The sequence below is a fragment of the Pteropus alecto genome, unplaced genomic scaffold (genome assembly GCF_000325575.1).
Source record: "Pteropus alecto unplaced genomic scaffold, ASM32557v1 scaffold131, whole genome shotgun sequence".
Lineage (NCBI taxonomy): Eukaryota > Metazoa > Chordata > Mammalia > Chiroptera > Pteropodidae > Pteropus > Pteropus alecto.
The window spans coordinates 19,556,484-19,576,551 of record NW_006434709.1 but is presented as its reverse complement, the minus strand read 5'-3'; the positions used below and the strand labels follow the sequence as shown (position 1 = coordinate 19,576,551).

The 20,068-nt window shown below is 42.6% G+C and overlaps 1 protein-coding gene and 1 long non-coding RNA gene across 2 annotated transcripts in view; both read right to left on the bottom strand.

Moving 5' to 3' along the window:
• Positions 1 to 1,882: 1,882 nt before the first annotated feature.
• Positions 1,883 to 6,207, bottom strand: ATP6V1E2 (ATPase H+ transporting V1 subunit E2). The gene is made up of 2 exons (XM_006909685.3): positions 6,030 to 6,207; positions 1,883 to 2,686 (listed from the first exon to the last, which is right to left on the bottom strand). Exon 2 carries the CDS (start codon positions 2,627 to 2,629, stop codon positions 1,949 to 1,951), a length of 681 nt encoding a protein of 226 aa, XP_006909747.1. The 5' UTR covers positions 2,630 to 2,686; positions 6,030 to 6,207; the 3' UTR covers positions 1,883 to 1,948.
• A 5,281-nt stretch (positions 6,208 to 11,488) lies between these two features.
• The window catches only part of LOC112477923, a 9,357-nt gene continuing 777 nt past the window's right edge, over positions 11,489 to 20,068 (bottom strand). The window contains exons 2-3 of the long non-coding RNA XR_003045682.1: positions 19,916 to 19,989; positions 11,489 to 12,576 (exon numbers count right to left, since the gene is read on the bottom strand). This is a non-coding gene — a long non-coding RNA (uncharacterized LOC112477923). The remainder of the gene's footprint in view (positions 12,577 to 19,915; positions 19,990 to 20,068) is intronic.

Genomic DNA, 20,068 nt, shown 5'->3' with positions numbered 1-20,068 from the left:
GTGGACATTTGACCTAAGCTGGGCCAAATGGACTCCCTCTCAGAAAAGTGGAATTGACTCCAAGAGAAGATTTGTTTCTGGAACTACAACATATAAACTTGGGAATGTACACTTTGTGTGGCATGCACACTCTAGAGAAAGTCACTCCTTAAAGAAAAAACAATGAAGTGGCCAAACAGAGGATTTCAGATGGCTTTCTGATTCCCAAGTCCAGCCATCTCCTGGGTCCATGAAAGTCCTATCCCTCAGTTCTGGGAGACACTCTTGTTTACTACTTGAGCTTCACAGGATTTCTGTTCCTTACCTAGTCCTGACCATACAAGGCAACCTTTGCCCTTGGCAGAGTTGCTTGGATTCTTTCTCTTCAAAAAACTTTTATTTTAACACATAAATCACTCTTGGGCATAGATTAGACTTTAAATCACCATACCCATGCAGAACAGGCTGCATAATTTACAGGGCCCAGTGCAAAATGGAAATGTGGTATCCTTTGTTCAAAAAGTACAGTTAAAAGTACTAACATATAAAGTTTTTTCCCTTTTCTGTAGTCTCTCTTTTGACTTGTCAAGATGTTTATTTGCTATTTAATGTCTAAGTAAATAAATATTAAAAATTTTAAATCATTAGTATGAATTTTATCATTTATCTCTATATTGTGCCTATATGGAGAATCACTGAAATTACACCGTCTGTATTTCTTAGCTTCTTCTGGGAGATTCAACAAGCTGGCCAGAAGAGATGAGCCCAAATTCCCCCAGGCACTGAGCTTTCCCACAGAGAACTCTGTCAGGCTCAGGGTTGCTTTACAGGGCAAGTGCAGAACCTCATAAGCTCATTAAATTCCCACCCTGAGACTCAGGCCCAGGAGGCTTGACAACTGCTGTATCCTCCTTTCCACAAACCCCCAGATATATGTGCTATGCCTTGGCTAGGGTCAGGGACATCCAGCCAGGCACTTCCCATTCCAGTTGGCTAGCTGACCCAATGCACAGCAGATAGGTGAACCCCAGGGTCTTTAAACCTCCACACCAGATGTGCTCAGTATCTGGTGAGCGAGAGACTCACCCTCATTGAGTCACCTGCTGAATGTGTCATGTCATGTAGCTGCCAGCCAGGCACGAAGATGGCCACCATTACGCCTAGTCATAAGACTGCAGAATATGCATACCTCACTCTGACCCTCCCTGCATGCACACCAGGCCCTCACCAGGGACAGAGGGTAGCAATGTTCACTCGGTGAGGGAGGGAAAAGCTGGTTTTGGGGACACCAGGAAGCTGGGAAGTGGGTAGCCAAGAACCCAACCCAGGGAGGTAGATAGGCTTCAAGAGTTGGCACCATGTGCGAGCCAGGGCTCTAAGAGCCTGGCACTTGCTCCAAAGTCTCATGGGGGTTCACTTACAAAATACACTCAAAGATAAAATTAAGAATTTCAAGGCCTTGGCTACAGAGCATTAAACCCCTCTTCTGAGCATGGAGCCCTGTATGACTGCACTGGTTATATGTGCCCCTGAAGCTGGCCCTGTATACATGAAGATGATCTCTAAACCTCATTAAATAATATGTTTCGACAGAAAAAGTTGAAGCAAAAGAAGGAAAGTACACTTCACGTACATATTAAAGAAACTTGGAGCACTCAGACCCATAAGCCAAGAATACCATCACATCTCACCTGGAGAATGAGCTAAAGAACAGATGTCTTTAGACCCTTCAACTCAAACTTCAGAACTGACCAGAAGCTACAGTATGCATGGATGAACTGGAATAAGATTTCTAAGCATTAAGTCAGGCTTTATTCCAACGTATAATGCCTTTATCTATTTAAAGGATATTTCACGAAAGAATAATATCAGAGCAACAAAGAGGATGAAATGTGACTAGTTTCTTTTGTCTTAATAACTTATGCTTTTATGGCTTAGCAGTTCAACACGATCTTCACTTCTCAGAGGCTCATTCAAAGAACTTCCTGTTGGGATTGGCTCCAAATAAGGCCTTTCGTATTTCTGGCATCTTTTGCTGGGCTAAGAGATCCAGTCGACTTTCTAGAGTATTGGAAACCTTTATTCTCTGATTGCCACTGTAGATCTCCACGCCCCCAGCTGCATTCATAGCGAGGTGAACCTCTTGATCAACTCGGACTTCAACACGTTTTTGGGAGATTGCCTTGTATTCAGGGATGGCTTTTTGCACTACCCGCTCCACCAGGAGATGGTCCTGTGGCCTACAGCGAATAATTACCACAGGCTCCAGCAGTCGGAGCATACCCTGGAGCACTAGTTTATACAACAGTCCCTGGTAGACTTGTGGGTCTATCACAATCCTACTGAGTCTCAGCTTTGCATCATTCAGCAACTCTGAGACAAGGTCATTTCGGGCTCTCAAGACTTTCAGCCTTGCCTGATTCCTCATGGTGGACATCTGGATTTTCTTCTGCTGCTCTATCTGCTTCTCCTTTTTCTCAAAATACTCCATAATCTTTAGTCGCTGGGTTTGCACAAGGCGTCCTTTCTCAATGTTGAATTCTTCTTCAGCCTTGGCATCTATTTCTTCTGCCTTCTCATTGGCTTCTTGTTCAATGAAAGCCATCATATGCTTAATCTGCTTCTGGACATCAACATCACTCAGGGCCATGGTTCTTCTGCTTTAGGGCAGAGTTTCAGGAGTGTTTCCAGAATTTCACTTCCTTAGCTGTGGAATGCATAAGGGGAGGAAGGAGAGAGTCAAAGTCCAAACAGAAGGACTATGGGGACCACTATCCACAGCTCATTTCACAGATGAGGAAACTGAGTCCCAGAGAAGGAAAGCAACCTGTCTGAGGTCATACCTTAAAAGAATAAAGACTGGAATCTGGATTCCTAGAATTCTAGCTTTACTACACTCACCACCATTTTGGTCATCAAATAATAATGAGACAATTAGGGCAGACCTAGTCCAGAAGTTTTCTAGCCAGTGATGGCTCAATACTCAGAAAACATTACTACAGATGCCACAGAAATAAAGTGAATTTTAAGAGATTACTACGAACAAATATATGCCAACAAATTGTAAGACCTAGAAGAAATGGATAAATTCCTAGAAACATAAAATCTACCAAGATTGAATCATGAACAAATAGAAAATCTGAGCATATCTATAACTAGCAGGGAGATTGAATCAGTAATTAAAAATTTCCCAACAAACAAAAGCCCAGAACCCCATGACTTCATTGGGGAATTCTATCAAAAATTTCAAGAATGAATGCCAATCTCTCTCAAACTCTTCCAAAAAAAAAATAGAAAAGGAAGAAACATTTCCAAATTTATTTTATGAGGCTCACATTACCTTGATACGAAAGCCAGACAAAGATACTACAATAGAAGAAAACTACAAGACAACATCCCTCATCCACATATGCGAAAATCCTCAACAAAATACTAGAAACCAAATTCAACAGTGCATTAAAAGGCTCATACACCAGGAACAAGTGAGATTTATCCCTGGGATGCAGGGATGGTTCAGCATATAAATATTAATTAATGTGATACACTACATTAACAGAATGAAGGATAAAATCACAAGATCATCTCAATAGATGCAGAAAATCATTTGAGAAAATTCAACATCCTTTCATGATAAAAACACTCAACAAACTAGAAATAAAAGGAAATTACCTCAGTATAATAAAGGCCATATGTGAAAAGCCCATAGCTAACATCACACTCAACAATGAAAAAATGAAAGCTTTTCCTCTAAGATCAGAAACAAGGCAAGGATGCCTGCTCTTCCCATGTTTATTTAATATAATGTTTAAAGTCCAAGCTATAGAAATTAGGCAAGATAAATAAAAGGCATTCAAATTGGAAAAAAAAGAAGAAAAATTATCTCTATTCCCAGCTGACAGTATCTCATATCTAAAAAATCCTAATGATCCACAAAGAAAAAAAAATATTAGAACTAATAAACAAATTCATTTGCAAAATATAAAATCAAGATACAAAAATCAGTTGCATTTCTATACACTTACAATGAATAATCTAAAAAGGAAATTAAGAGAACAATCTCATTTACAATATTATTTTAAAAAATCTAAAATACAAGCAATAAACTTAACCAAGGAAGCTAAACGCTTATACACTAAAAACTACAAAACATTGCTGAAAACAATTTAAAAAGGCACAAATAAATGGAAAGACATCCCATCCTGAAAGAGAACAAAGCTGGAGGCCTCACACTCCTGACTTCAAAACATATTCCAAACCTACAGTTATCAAAAGAGTACAGTACTAGAATAAAGACAGACGTATAGACCAATGGAAAAGAACAGAGAGCCCAGAAATAAACCCACTCATATACAGTAAAATGATTTTCAATGAGGGTACCAAGACTACACAATGGAGAAAGGATAGTGCCTTCAACAAATGGTGTTGGAGAAACCGAATATTTACATGCAGAAGAATGAAATTGGATTCTTATCTTACACCACACACAAAAATCAACTCAAATAGATCAAAGGCTTAAACATTACCCCTAAAACAATAAAACTAGAAGAAAACATAGAGAAAGACTTCATAATATTGGTCTTGGCAATGATTTCTTGGCATGACGCCAAAAGCACAAACAACAAAAGCAAAATAGATAAATGGGACTATATCAAACTCAAAATCTATGCAGCAAAGAGAACAGCAAATATAGCAATAAGGCAACCTATGGAACGGGAGCAGATATTTGCAAACGACACATCTGATGAGGGATAAATATCCAAAATCCATAAGGAACTCCTACAACTCAATAGCGAAAGAAAAAGAATGAGAAAAGAAAAAAAATTTAAAAATAGGCAAAGGACTTGAATAGACACTTCTCCAAAGAAGACGTACAAACAATCCCAAAAGTATATGAGGAAATGCTCAACATCACTAATCATCAGGAACTGTGACTCAAAACCACAATGAGATAGATATTACCTTACATTTGGTAGGATGGCCACTATCAAAAAAAAAAAAAAAAGAATGGCAGAAAATAAGTGTTGGTGAGGATGTGGAGAAATTGAGACCCTTGTGCACTATTGGTGAAATTAGAAAATGATGTAGCAGCTATGGAAAACAGTATGAAGTTTCCTTAAAAAGTTAAAAATAGAAGTATATGATCCAGCAATCCCATGTCTTGGTATTTATCCAAAAGAATAGAAAGTAGGATCTCAAAGAGGTATTTGCCCTCCCATGTTCTCTGAGGCATTATTCGCAACCTAAGTGCTCATTGACAGGAATGGATAAAGAAAATGTTGTACATACATACAATGGAATATTATTTTGGCCTTAAAATATGACAAGGAAATCCTGTCATATGCTACATCAGAAACCAACCCAGAGGACATTATGCTAAGTGAAATAAGCCAGTCACAGGACAAATACTGCATAATTCTACTTAAATGAGGTATCTACAGTAGACGAATTCATAAAAGCAGAATATAGAATGGTGGTTGCTAGGGGCAAAGGGGAGAGGGAGTTAGGAAGTTGGTGTTCAGTACAGAGTTTCAGTCATGCAAGATGAAAAAATTCTAGAGATCTATTGTATAACAATGTGCATATAGTTTACAATACTGACAATACTGTACTGTAACTTAAAAATGTGTTCAGACAGTGGGTTTCACATTATGTGTTTTTCAATATACTTTAAAAAACAATAGAATACTATCCCAGAAAGATGTACCACTCACCAAGCTTGGTAGAAAAACAACCCAGTGTTTGTGACAAAGACCAAGGCTGTGGATTCAACCTTACAATCATTGGAAGTTAAAAAGAAAATGATTTAGACCACCCATTCCCCCATTATTTTAGGATGTAATTTAAAAAAAAAAAAACTGTACTTCTGTAAATAGAGCAAAACATTCTCTGTTCCTAAATAAAACATGTCCGTTAAACAGTTGGAAAAAAAAAAAACAGGCTCCCTGGGTAATAGTGCTGGTCGCCAGCTTTGGGAGCCACTGTCAATGAAAGCAGAGAGAGAGGGAGGTCCAGGAATCCCCAGGTTATGTGTGTAGGAGAAAAAAACGTACCAGATAAACCCTTAGCAGTCCCCTGCCAAGGGCCGGCCTTTGCTCTGGCGCCGGGAGTCTGCAGGCAGAATGTGGAACTTGGAACACACGCTGGAACCTGGCACTGTTGATTCCTTCTTTCTGCAGACGACCCTTGCAGTCTGCTCAGGCAGCTTGAATCCAAAGAGCCACGTTGACACTGGGGAAGGCTGGCCAAGTCTGCAAGAGAAGGCCAAGAGGGATTTCCTTGGCACACAGGCCATGCCGGGGGCTACCCTTGCATGTTTGGAATCTCAATTAAGTTGACACATGGTGGGCTTCAGGTCTGGGGTGGGCTCACCTTAACCAAGCCATCAGAAATGGATACATGTGTGAACCTGGACAGCCAGTTTATTAATTTACTAATGAAAAACACAGCTGTCGTGTTGGCAGATCCTGGCTTTCTTTCCCTGTATGTGAGTCGCATGGGAAGGCAAATCCAAAGGCGGTTTAATGAGAAACCAGAGCAAGCGAAATTTGCCAGATGGTCTTTAAGAGGGCCACACCCACCGCCGGGGCTAGCCTGCTCTGGTCATCGAGGGAGGACACCGTGTCTAGGCCCAGTTAGGGCTGACATGGACATCGCCAGCTTCCACAGGATGGGCTCCAGAGCCAGAATTCAGATCCTAGGGCTGTGCTCACCATTTGTATGACTTTGGTAGAACGGCTCACCCCTCGAAGCCTCAGTTTCCTCAACCATATACTGGAGATAATAACATCCCCATCATAAGATTATTGTTAGGATGAAATGAAGAAACAATTGTTTGGCATAACGCTAGGCTTGTAGATACTCGTCATGCTTGGTAGTTATTATTATCATGACTACTACTACTATTATTATCTCTTTTCCACTTGACGCTTCATTCCTCCTAACAGTCATTCTGTGTGTGTACAGAGCACCTATGACCAATTTGCTTTCCGCAACCAAGACTACACAATGGAGAAAGGATAGTGCCTTCAACAAATAGTGTTGGAGAAACCGAATATCTACATGCGGAAGAATGAAATTGGATTCTTATCTTACAGTCTAGTCTTGCTTACTTGCATTAAACTTAGTAGCTTTGCCTGGAGCTTGAGAATCTCCCGACACTTCATGGCATCTTTGGGTAGCCGACCACATCCTTAATGACAGTGGGCGAAGTCCCTGGATTCCAGGACTCATGGGCTTGGGCGGATCACCTCACAGCCTGTCACATGTTATACATCTGAATCTGCAGACCTGAGTTCTCCTGCCTCCTCCCACACACCCACTGCTGCACAGTTTACCAGGGCCGGGACCAGAGAGCAGCTGCAGGGTGGGGCAGGGTTAAAAGCCAGGGATTGAGCAAGTGTCTCTGCAGGAATTCAAGTGCACGTGTAATGCGTCTGGCAGATGCAACTTCTAGTCTATCTGAGATGGGAATTATGAGGTCACATGGGCCTCAAGCAAAACACAAAACAAACCGAGAAATGTGAAACGCACATGTCTGCTGTTGTGTGATGGCCCAGGCCCTCCATTCAGATCGGGCAGGCTTGCGCTATAAATGGCATCCACCTTGCCCATGTTTGGGGCTGGAGCAGCACCTAGGGCTCTTCAGGATGGTCTCACTCCCATAAACTATTCAGTACCAGGGTCTCTTCTTTGCCCATCAAAAACATCAGGCTCCACCCAACCTAACAGCTTCTGCTCACACCATTCTCTCAGCTAAAACGCCTTCCTCTGCTTCTCTCCATTTACCTAAATCCCACCTGTATTTTCAGGCCCTGTGTGAGCTCTACCACCTCCATGACCTCTGGACTCCGCCTCAAAATAATGAGAGCTTGGCCTATTTTCTAGATAGAATTCAGAGCTGGATTCAGCGTCTTGTTTTTTAAATTATTTTGCTTCTTCCAGGAAATTCCTAGAGGACAACAATCTCCTCTAGCAGGGGCTGGGTGCAGAAAAGCACGAGTTAAACGTGAATTGATTGGATTAAGGGCTGGGAGGAAGACTTCCTTTTTTGTCATTTTATTGTGAAATATAACATGCATACAGAAAAGTGCATAAAATGTAAATGCATGGCCTAATGAATTATTGTGATATATAAATACCCTGTAGTCACTACCAGGTCAAGCAATAGAACATTGCCAGCACCCCAGAAGCCCTTCCTTATGATATGATGCAGACATTTCAACGCTGATGATTTCGTGTTCCTGGGCATATGAGTGGTTTTTAGAGGAAGTGTGAGGTTGGAACTCTCTCTTCACTGGCCCTTACCCTTGCCTAGGAGAGCCTGCCTGCACCCTGGGGCGGTGCAGAATCCACAGTGCCATAAGGGAAGAAGGGAGGCAGTCAGGAGGGTTTGGTGGGCAAAATGTGTCTGTCAGGCTGGAGCCCTGCCCAGCCCCTGAAGCAACTGTTATGCATTCCAGCTAGGATTTGCAAGCAAGTCTGAGCGCAGACATGTCTGGGTATGGGCTCCCTACCCCTGGACAAAAGAAAAGCAGCCCAACTTGGCCTTCCAGACACTTAGAGGCTGCAGAGTGAAGATGGGAAGGGGCTCTTCAGAGCCTGGAGCATGGGGCAACTTGCAAGGCCCAAGAAGTGGGGGAGGAAATTTAGAGGAATACCCACTCCTTTGGGGGATTTCAAATGCTAACTATGTGGTAAGGGGGCATATCTTGGTTTGTCTTTCAACAAATGTTTGATGAACAGTATCATACTACGTGCCAGGCACTGCATAGGCATTAGAGATAGAGTAGAGAACAAAGCAGACATCAGCCCTGCCTCCTTAGCCCACCATGTATGGGGGAGGAGAACCCGTAAGCAGGTAATTACATGATAGTGTGGGATGTTAGGAACCAGAAGTTTCAAGAAAACTAAGTGAATGAAGGGATTCGGTCCCTAAGTCCCCTTCCAAGTTCATCGTGGGCTCTTTTATATGTATTGCCCTACAGACAGGTTAACCCTTGTAGTGGGTGACAATAGATAACTTAACTTGGAGGCAAGTCACCTGGAAAAGGGAGCAAGTTGGTAGTATTTATTAATGGGAATTTATCCAAAAAGACAAGAATCGACTCAGTCTTTATGGACATCTGACGCTATGCATTATCTTTGGGTTTCCAGAGAGAACCATGGTTCAGAAACGTGGAAAGGTATTTGGCACCTAAAAAGGGATGGGATAAGAGCCAGGAAAGGACACAGGCTGAGTGGCTGCAGGCTTCGGCTGATGAGTGGTCTTGCAGGCAAGGGGTCAATCCAGGAGGGAAGAGTAAAGACAAGCATTGAGGGACCGACCATTTTGATAAGAGGGTGAAATGGTCTAGATGGGGAGAACGCTGTGGGCAAAGGCACGGTGCGTGGGGGTGTGTAGGAGGTCTGGGTGCAGAGAAGAGATTGGTTTGGCAGCAGCAGACAAGCCTGCAGTGGCAGTGGGAGTGAGCAGTGTCCAGAAAGATGATCGAAGTTCAGCTGGGGAAGGTTTGAAATGTCAGACTGAGGTTGGGGCATTAGGCAAAGGAGACCCACCAAAGGCTTCTGAGAAGGGTTGGAACTTGGCCAAACCTGGGTTTAGGAAGATTAGCCTGGTGGTGGCGGAGGCAGGGGAGTCTGGCTATAAGCCAAATGCTAGTTGGAGACTGTGCATGGATAAGAATACAAGAATGGAGGCTTTGGGATGGAAGATGAGCTACAAGAGCCAGCCAGCCGGCTGATTTGATGACTCAGGGTCAGGCCCTGGCAGTGCCTGCTGCACCTCCACTCACAGAGCTGAGCAGCTCAGCTCAGGTTGAGGATGTGGAAAAGCAGGCACTACGCACTTTGCCGCCTCTGCAGCAAGCTAAGGAGAGAGAAGCAAGAGCCACAGAGTTCTGGAAGTAAAAGGAGACACTCAGAGAGAAAAATCAAAAGTGCCCAGAAAGCTTTATCTCTGCTTCAGTGCTGACGAGCAAGGGGCGGCATAAATTTTTTTTAATTAAATTTATTTGGTGCAGCCACTATGGAAAACAGTGCAGACGATCCTCAAAGAAGTAAGAATAGAGCTACCGTATGACACATATAGTTTTATTCCACAGAACTCCTACAGGGGCCAGGCAGATCATATATAATCGGGAGAACAAGGCAGGGCAAGAGACATTTCTCCTGAAATAATTTACATTAAGAATTCACACCTTAATTTCTCCTTTCAAACTTCTCCAGGAAGGTTACTTGAAAGCAGCAAGGTTCTCCCCAAGAGCAAACTGCTTTAAAGTTGCATAGCTAAAAGGCTTTCGATCCTGTTTCCCTAAGAAGATTCCATCCTTGTCTAAAGGACCGCGGCCTCTGCCTCCTCAGGGAATGGGGACTTAGGGTCGTAAGCTCTGATAGTTTAGAGAAGCTGGAAATCCCATTTTAAAAGTAAAATCCATCTATCTTTTCTCCTTGTTTTATTGTGGTAAAATATACATTACATAAATTCGTACCATTTTAACCGCTAAGTAATGTTCAGTGGCAGTAAGCACATTCACATTATTGTGCAACCATCACCACCATCCATTTCCAGAACTTTTTCATCTTCCCAAACTGAAACTCTATGCCCATTAAACACCAATTCCCCATTTCCCCCTCCCTCCAGCCCTGGCAACCACCATTCTACTGTGCGTCTCTATGAATCTGACTATTCTAGGAACTTCATATAAGTGAAACATTCAATATTTGTCTTTTGTGACTGGCTGATTTCATTTTGCATAATCTTTTCAAGATTCATCCATGTTATAGTACCTGTCAGGATTTCCTTCATTAGGCTGAATAACATTCCTTTGAATGTATATATCACATTTCGTTCATCTATCTGTAAATATTTGGGTTGCTTTCACCTTTTGTCTATCGTGACTACTGCTAATAGGAACACGGGTATACAAATATCTGTTTGAGGCCCTGCTTTCAATTGTTTGGGGTATATACCTAAAAGTGGAATTGCTGGATTGTATGGCAATTGTGTTTAACTTTTTTAGAAAATGCCATACCATTTTTTACAGACACTGCACCATTTTACAATCTTACTGCTTTTTCGTGAATGATTCTGAGACCCACGGAGCCAATTGAGATTAATTATGAGCCTTTATTAGCTGGCCGGTGACTGACTCTCTACCACGCAGGGTTAGAGGAGATCAGCCCTGGGGTTTGAGAGTGAGGAAGTTATAAAGCCTAGAACAAGCAAGCAGATTACAGAAGCAGAAGTTGGCCATTCGCACAATACATCACCTAGTACCACACCCTGGTTAACAAGTAAGTGGATTACAGAAGCAGACATTGGCCATCTTCATATCTTATACAATACACCTCCTAAACCACACCCAAGCAAGTAGGACAACTTCTGGTATCTAAAGATATTTCTTTCCTGTAGCTGACTTAGCTAGTTGGTTCACTTGAAAATTTTCCACTTTAACATTACCAGCAATGCACAAGGGTTTTACTTTCTCCACGTCCTTGCCAACGTATGTTATTTGTGTTTTTTGTTCTTTTTTTTTTTTTTTTTTTTGATAATAGCTATCCTAATAAGTACAAAGTGGTGGTACATCTCATTGTAGTTTTGATTTGTATTTCCCTAATGATTACTGATGTTGAGCATCTTTTCATGGGCTTATTGGCCATTTGTATATCTTCTTTGGCAAAATGCCTATTCAAGTTCTTTGCCCATTTTTTAATCAGGTTGTTCGTTGCTGTCATTGTTGTTATTGAATTGTAGGAATTCTTTATCCCTCTGTGGTCCTGAGCACTCACCTCCAGCTGCAAGCCAGGTAGCCATCTAGCAAACAGAATCCTACAGTGGAGTTCCAAAGTATGGGCCATGTAACCAAATGGAATAGAAAATTTAGAGTTAATTACAGGTGGTAAAGTTAAATGTTGGACAGTCAAACTCTAATTTGTTATATGTATATGTATAGATGTATACATGTACAACTATATATATACACATATACATAACATGTACATATGTATGTATTCTGATTCACAATAAAAACTATTTGTTGCTGTGATTTGCAGTACAAAACATTTTAGAAACACTGGCGTCAAGTTAACTGAATCCACTCTCTTCAGAAAGCCGTTAAGTAACCATCTGTTGTTACTCAAGCCGACCCTTGGAAGGTCCCTTTTTATCCACCTTTTAAAGTACTCACCCTCCAGAGCAGGCCTTTACTAAGCAGGGTGGGGGAGGGGGCTGGGGGTGAGTGAGAGTAGTCTAAGATTCTAGTTATGCAATATATAAGCAGTTTCTATGACTAATGCTTAATGAGCATGTCCCATGAACTGGGTGGTCACGGGATGTCATGGGATGGTAATGCCTCCAAGGCAGGACCCACTTCTCTCTCTTCATACCAGGAACCTCTGAGGGTGGGAAACAGGCTGCCCCTGAAATAAAAGGTCTCCTTCTTGGCTTCAGATGCCTCGATAGGTAAGCAGCTTGGTGTCCTGAGAAGTGCTTCAGACTTTGTTCAGGTTTCAGTCCTGATGTCACTCACAGATTGGGTGATCTGGATAAGGGCTCAAAATCTGCCTGGATTCCATTCGGATAAAGACACAAAGCCTTATCTGTAACAGAAGGATGTTAATGAGGAATTCTGCCAACCTCTTCATAGAGCTGTGAAAGTCAAATGTGTGAACAAGTCTTTGTAAAGACTAGGTGAATGTCAGATGTCACTCACGAAACACCCCACTTCTCATCCTGCCCTTCCCAGAACCTCACTCCTCTAGCTGCTTGTGGGGAGGTTGACCCAGGCTAGAGGTCAGAGCCTCAGGAAGCCTCCAGGAGGCTGAGAGTTGGTATGGGGTGAGCAAAGAGCCTGGAGACACAAACTCTTCAGAGAGAACTGGCTGGCCAAGCCTCTAGTCTATGAGCCATGGTCAGGGACAGCCCCAAAAGAGCTCAGATGCTCTGCTTATTCAGAAACACAAAATCCTCAGCTCAGGGGACATATTCAGATGTCAAACATTGCTTTACTATTGACTTAACTCTCACGGTGATCGTTCCTGGCTGGCCTCACCTCTACTGAGAGACACAGCTCAACCCCAGACACAGGGAAGTTTCTGGTTTGCAAGAAAGAGAGTGTATCTATCCAACTCTGTCCCTCACCACGGGTAGGGACTTCTATGATGACCTCATTGGGGAAAGTACAATTTCTGACTCATCCTAATACTTCCTAAAGAGCCCCGTACACAGTGATTGCTTAATAATTATTATCAGTTGGACCTATAGATAAATAGATGGGTGGTGAGGAAACAGTCTCCCCTATAGACTGTCACCCCTTGGAAATTTGCAATCCTCTTTGAGAAGATAGAGAGAAATGGGAAGATGGGAAGAGGCACAGCACTGGCCTTCTCCAGGGGGACACCTCTACCTGTACTGCCTACAATCCGGGAACATAGAACTCAGCAAGAACTTTTAAAATGTAAGTTATTTAAATGAATTTCTTGAGAATTTTCGGTTGAGTCTATTGTACTCAAAAAAGTAACTTGAAGGCCCAGGAAAGCTCCCGCAATCCTAACACATCCTGTAACCAGAGATGACACTCAACATAATTAACAGCTAACCAACCATAGTAGTCCTGCCTCAGTTGGAGCAGAGTCCTAAAGGCCCCTTGTTCTGCTTGGCATCAGTCATTTTTATTGAATCAGGTCAGAGGGAGCCAGGAAAAGACCTGGGGTGCCTGTGGGAGGAGGAGTCAGGGCAGGGAACATTTACATGAAATCATTTCAGTCATTTTATAACCTGTTTGGCTATACTGTTGCAAAAAGGTTGAAGGTTAATCCTGCCCCTATGGCATCTGCCGTAAATTCCCACCTTTAACTAAAGACCTCAAGAATGTTTTGTCCAACCTGCTGTTAAGATCAGCTAATGAATTTTTCCTTTCAGGTATTGTATTCCTCAATTCTAGAAGTTCGATTTGTTTTTGTTTTTTTAATATTTTCCATTCCCCTCCTCCCCATCTTCATCTTTTCCATTAAATCCCTTTGTATACTTATAATTCCTTTTTAAATCCTCATCTGCTAATTCCATTATTTCTATCATTTCTGGGTTTCTATTGACTGACTTTTCTCCTGATTACATCTTCCTACTTATTTACATGTCTAGTCATTCCTGACATTCTAAATTTTATGTTGTCGAATGTATGGATTTTATTGTACTTTTAAAAATGATGAAATTTGAGTGATAGTTATGATAATAATGGATGGACTTGTTCTTTATGAGGCTCGTTTATAAACTTCGTTGTGGGGGGTCATCTAGAGTTACTTTTACTCTAAGGCTAATTTAGCTCTTCTACAAATGCATAACTCTCTGCAGTTTTTACTGAATCCTCTGGACATTCTACAAGGTCTCCTCCCAATGGCTGGTTGAAACTCAAACATCAACCAGCCCTGTGTTAGCTCTGAGAGCTAACCAGCTCATGTTCCCTGGCAGTTCTTCGCCTAGCATTGTGGAGTTTCACTTTGTGCATGTACCATTCAGTAACAGCAGCAGACTCGGGAGGATCATGCTGGAGCCTTTTGTGCTGCTATACTCCCTCGTCTCTGGTACTCCATCTCGAAAAGTCTCCTCAGCTCTCTCCTTAACTCAGCAAAACCACTGTGGTGTGCTTTGGTTTCCCCTCACCGTGCTGCAATTCAGAGAGTACTTCCAGCAGAAATGGTGGTAGTAGAGCTCGCCCCATTTGCTCTTTTCTTTCAGGAATCATGGTCCCATGCTACGTGCTGTCCAATAACTGAAAACTGTGGTTTCATATATTTTACACAATTTCTGAGTTGCTTACATTAGGAAGGTATTATAGGCCGAATGTGATTCCTCAAAATTTATATGCTGAAACTGAATTCCTGAAGTTTAGGTATTAGTAGGTAGGGTCTTCTGGTGGTGATTAGGTCATGAGGGCAGAGCCCTCATGAATAGAATTAGTGGCCTTATAGAAGAGGCCCGATAAAGCTCCCTAGTCCCTTCCACCATGTGAGGACACAACAAAAAGTCTGCAGCCCAGAAGAGGGCCCTCACCAAACCATGCTGGTACCGGTGATCCTGGACTTCCAGTCTCCAGAACTATGAGAAATACCCGTCTGTTGTTTATAAGGTGCCCAGTCTGGGGTATTTTGTTGTAGCTGTTGAAACGAACTAAGACAGAAGTTAGGTCTAGTACTAGTTTCTTGCCTGTGGCAGAAATGGGAACCTCTGCATGAAGTACATTCGAAACAGTGATCTGCTCCTCCAGCCCCTTCCCAGGAGGCTGGGTTTCAAGCAACAGAAGCTATTTGTGGCTGACTGAACCGAAAAGGAACTTCAAAGGATCATGTGTAGCTCACAGGACTATGGGAGAGCTAGAGAATCTACTCAAGACTGTCTTTACAGGAACAGTGCCCAACACATGCCTGAGGAACTGCTCTGATGAGAAAACCACTTCTGGTACCATTGCTGCCACCAAATTCTAGACAATCAGTGTGTACATCTGTCACTTCTGCACCAGGAACTCAATTACACCACAACTACTACCACTGCCTACCCTTATGTGCCACTTCCTGTGTCAGAGACTGAATTGTGCACCCACTGCTAAAGCTGTAACCTCCAGAAAGACTGTGCCCTTTATTTAATTATAGCTGGAAAAGTTCTTAAGTCTGACAACTAAAGCAGGACTCTAATTTTCAGTTTCTATAAGAGATGATCTTTTCTTCCCACCAAGACTCCCAAAATGAAAGATTCCCCAAATTCAAAACATGATCGTGATGCACACTGGTCAAAACATCCGCTATGGAGGAACAACCACACGTGAATCTTGGATGGTTTTCTGGCACTCTTAGTACTGAAGTAGGGAATAATGTTGTTAATTTCATTTCTGGAAGAGGGGTTTGTAATCCAGCCTCCTTTGAGTTTCTGAGAGGGGCCACTCCCAGATCATTTGAGTATTCCATACCAGCAACCATGGTGGAAGGATCCTTCTCTGTAGTTTGGTAACGAGTAGCAATGCCATCAGTTATATCAACCGGTCTCCTGACCTCAGATTGCAGCAGAAGACAGAAATGCAGATGGCAAAACATTATTAAAGGTGCCTGAGCCAAAATTCTGAGGCTGGGCACACTTCACAGTTTCTTTTATGTAATGAACTGGAAAAAGGGAACTAGCTGCATTCTAGAAGCGTAACTAGAAATGAAAACCAAGTGACCCAATCTTATGAGATTTATTTATTGTTAGGATCATTAGGGACCATTGACCTTTAAGAAATTGCTACGGTGTTTAAGCCATTAACACCTTAGCTCCAAAAAAAAAAAAAAAAAAAAATGTGCATTGCATATTCCATTTGAGCCCTAAGAGAATAAGATGCAGATGGGAGATTTTAGTGGTGGGAAGTAAAAGAAGAATAAACATGGAATATAGCAAGATGCTGTGAAGGTGGGCCAGGTGGAGTCTGGGAAGCAGGAGAGCCCTGGAGAGGAAAGAGGCTGCAGTCTGAAGATACTGGGCATATGTGAGGGGAAGAGGTATTAATAGAAGAGCAGGGCAGACCGGGTAAAAGGATGATAACCATTTTACCTCCTTACCAATAATTCTAAGAAGGTTTGGAAAGGAAGAATACCTACTACAGGCCAGGAATTAAGGATTCAGAGCAAGCATGGATTCATGTATTGACAAACCAACAACTGAAATTTGGAACAGATCATGGATTTGACTTGGATCCTTCTCATCTCTCTTCTCTTGAAATCTGTTTCTCTCCTAAAGTTCTTTATTTCTCATGTTACTTGGGAGTGGGGTGGAGCATAGAAATTTTGCTGGTGAGCAACAATCCAGATGTAATGGATATTGCTGGTTGCCTCTCTTCATGCCTGCCACCCACTGTGCAGGAACCCTACACTCTTAAGACGGAATAAAGCCCTGGCCTTGGGGTGGATCCCGATAGGCCCAATCAAGAGAGTTTGACCTCTTGTCACAGTAATGGTTTCAGGGAAGGGCTGCGGCCCAGGCCTAAGGCAACAACCATCTGACGACAGTCTGCTGGCCACCATGATTAGTTCAGGGAGGAACTAATCTGATCTAATCAGAGGAAGTCCAACACTTTAGTTCAATGTGTGGGTTAAGAGAAGGTTTCTCTCCTGGGCAGTGTGGTAAATGGGTTGTGATGCCCAGTCCTGGTATAACCATTTTGTTTCAGGGGGAGAAGGCAATGTAACTAAGAAGTTGGCTCAAAGAGAAGAGAAAAACTGAGAGAAGTAATGGAAAAATAGAGCCATAGCTTTGATCAAGCCATACCTGAAGTTTGAGCTACTTCTGGATGTTGCAATTAAATAAGTCTATACACTTCCTTAGCTGTTGAAGCCAGTTCGGGTTGACTTTTCTATTACTGGCAACCCAAAGCATCCTAGCCATAGCACCAAATGATCTATTGGAATCAATTTTTCCATTTCTAGGGTAGATGTAAGGGAACACAAACAAAATGACAAAAACGAGTACATCTAAAAAATTTTCCCCGGAGTTCCACTCTTAGCTTGATTTAGGCAGTTGATTGCATGGTTAGGAACCAATAAAAGATGGGAAAGATTTAAAAAGTGAGGAAGAAACCCAAAGAAGTAAGGAGGTTAAAAACAGAGGACATTAAAAAGGAAAAGAGAGAGGGAGAGAAGGTTGATAGAATCATAACATAGAAGCCTCAGAGTTATCCTAGGTCTTCCCATGCTGTACTAACAAGCCCTGTAGATTCTGACATCTAAATATCCCCGACACCACAGTCTCCTCCTCACTTTTATTGCCATGCTTGGTTCAGACACCCATGATCTTTCTCCTCTTCACACTCGGGCTTCGCTCTCATCCTCTCCAAATCTATCTTCTACACCATTACCAGAGTGATCTCAAATGGCAGCTCTAAACCTTCTTACTGAAACACTTTTGATGCCTCTTTGACGTGGAACATGGGAAACAACATGAGCTTTAAAGATAGATGATTTCGAAACCTAGATCTGCCATTTACGAGCTGTGTGACATTGGGCAAATTTCTTAATCTCTCTGCACATCACCTATCTGAACTATAGTGATAATACTATAATAGTCAGGATTTCTTTGGTTACCAGTGACAGAAAACTAATCCATACTCACTAAGCAAAAAGAAAGGGGAGATTTATTAATTCAAGTGACCAACTGAAGAACAGTAGTGCAACAGGGTCTTGGGGATAACTAGGATCAGGAACTCATAAATGGCTGGCTAGGAACTAACAGCCTTCCCTGCATTTCCACAAGCCTGTTCTTGATCCTCTACCACAGCATGGGTCACAGATCACATTATATAGTAAATATCTGTTTGCTCATCAGTTCTTTTCTGCCTCTCCCTCCAGCAATTGTGGCTTTCCAGCTGTTTGTCCCCTACCCAGGAATAAAGCCTGGCATCTAGTAGATCCCAATAAATGCTTGTTAAATGAGATACTGGATAAATCAAAGAAAAGTAGGAACTACAGGAGTAAATAAGAGAAGGCTAAGTAGAGATTTCACTGTTCTCACACAGATAAATGGGTATTTTGACATTTGCATTTGACACAAAAGGAAGCACAGAGCCTATGGGGAAGCTTAGAAACAAAGTTGCTATCTGTCCCTCAACCACTGAAATTTGAGAACTTTTTTTTTTTTTTTTTTAACCATCGGTAGGAAAGTGAGATTTCTGTGAAGATCTGTTTGGTCCTTCCAACTAATTCATCCGTGGGCCAGGCTGACCTGGGGCATCCAGGATAATTCCCTGCTCCCACTCCACATAGACACTGGTGGAATCAGCCCAGAGCTCTAAGTATTCCTGGCAGTCAGTTTTGGCTTTTCTATGGGCCAAAGGGATGAAGTCACCATCACCAATGAAGTCACCAGTGCATGATTCATCTGACATCAGTTCCCCACGTGGAGGGCTCTGACATTCCCAGAGCATCCAGAACCTGGGGTCGCTAACCCAGACTCACTAAGCAAAAAGGGAGGGAGGACTTATTAATTCAAGTGACCAAATGAAGAACACTTAGGCAACAGGGTTCTGGAGCTGATCCTCTAGCTTCCTGGATCCCTAGCAAATGTCTGCCCCTCTGAGAACTAGCATGAGAACTGGGAAGCCAGAGTCCTGACCTGGGAAGCCTCTGGGAAGCCTCCATCCTCCAGTCCGGGGGACAGACCTCCTAATTAATCCCTCATAAAGGCCTTCCCTGTGTCTCCAGCAACTACTACTCTCCTTGTCCCAAAGCTGATACCTGGAGCTCTCATGACACATTCCAAAGGGCCCTAGAGGTCTCAAGGGTGAGAGATCTGATCTCACACTTATGGATGAGCTCATATTTATAGATGAGAAAGCCATGGCACAGAGAAGAGAAGTAGCATGCTCAAAGTAACACTGCTAACTAGTGTCAGAGCTCAGACCAAATGTACTTTCCTGGCTGAGTTACTCAAGTAGCTTCTTGACCTCTTCTGATAGACCCTCCTTTCAGAATACTAGCTCCAGCAAATGCTGCCTAAAGAAAGGGTCCTGAAGGTAAAGGGAACAAGTCTGTCTTTCTTCCCCTCTAAGAAGTGGCAGTAACTGGCCTTAAACCAAGATCTGACTTCAAGGCTGCCTTTCTTGACCTGTTATTCAGTACATACAAAGTATCTTCAAAATCCATTGTATAATCTAAAGCAGGCAATGCAAACGCCCACACTCAGACAGAAATGGAGGTGTCTAGCGCGATATTGCCTGTGACTCCAGAAAGAACTTCTTATAATCTAGGAAGTCTTCCTGGGACAACAGAAATCAGATTTGGGGTTTGAGAGTTGAGTACTGAGAAGTGGGGCATGGGGACATAAAAGTGAATATTTCCCAAAGTGTGCTACAAGTCTGTAAATGCTGGAACTAGGGGAAGCCTTTGGGATGACTGTTTCACCTCTCCACATCTGTTTGCTTACCTACAATGGACGAGAGATCTAAGGAAGATGGTCCAGCTGACCTCTGCTGTCTCTCAGCACAGCATTTTCTAATCCTGTGAATCAATGAAAATGAGGTGATTAATCTCATGTCAGCGGGAGGGGGGGGGTGTGCCATGTCGGGGTAATGTACCC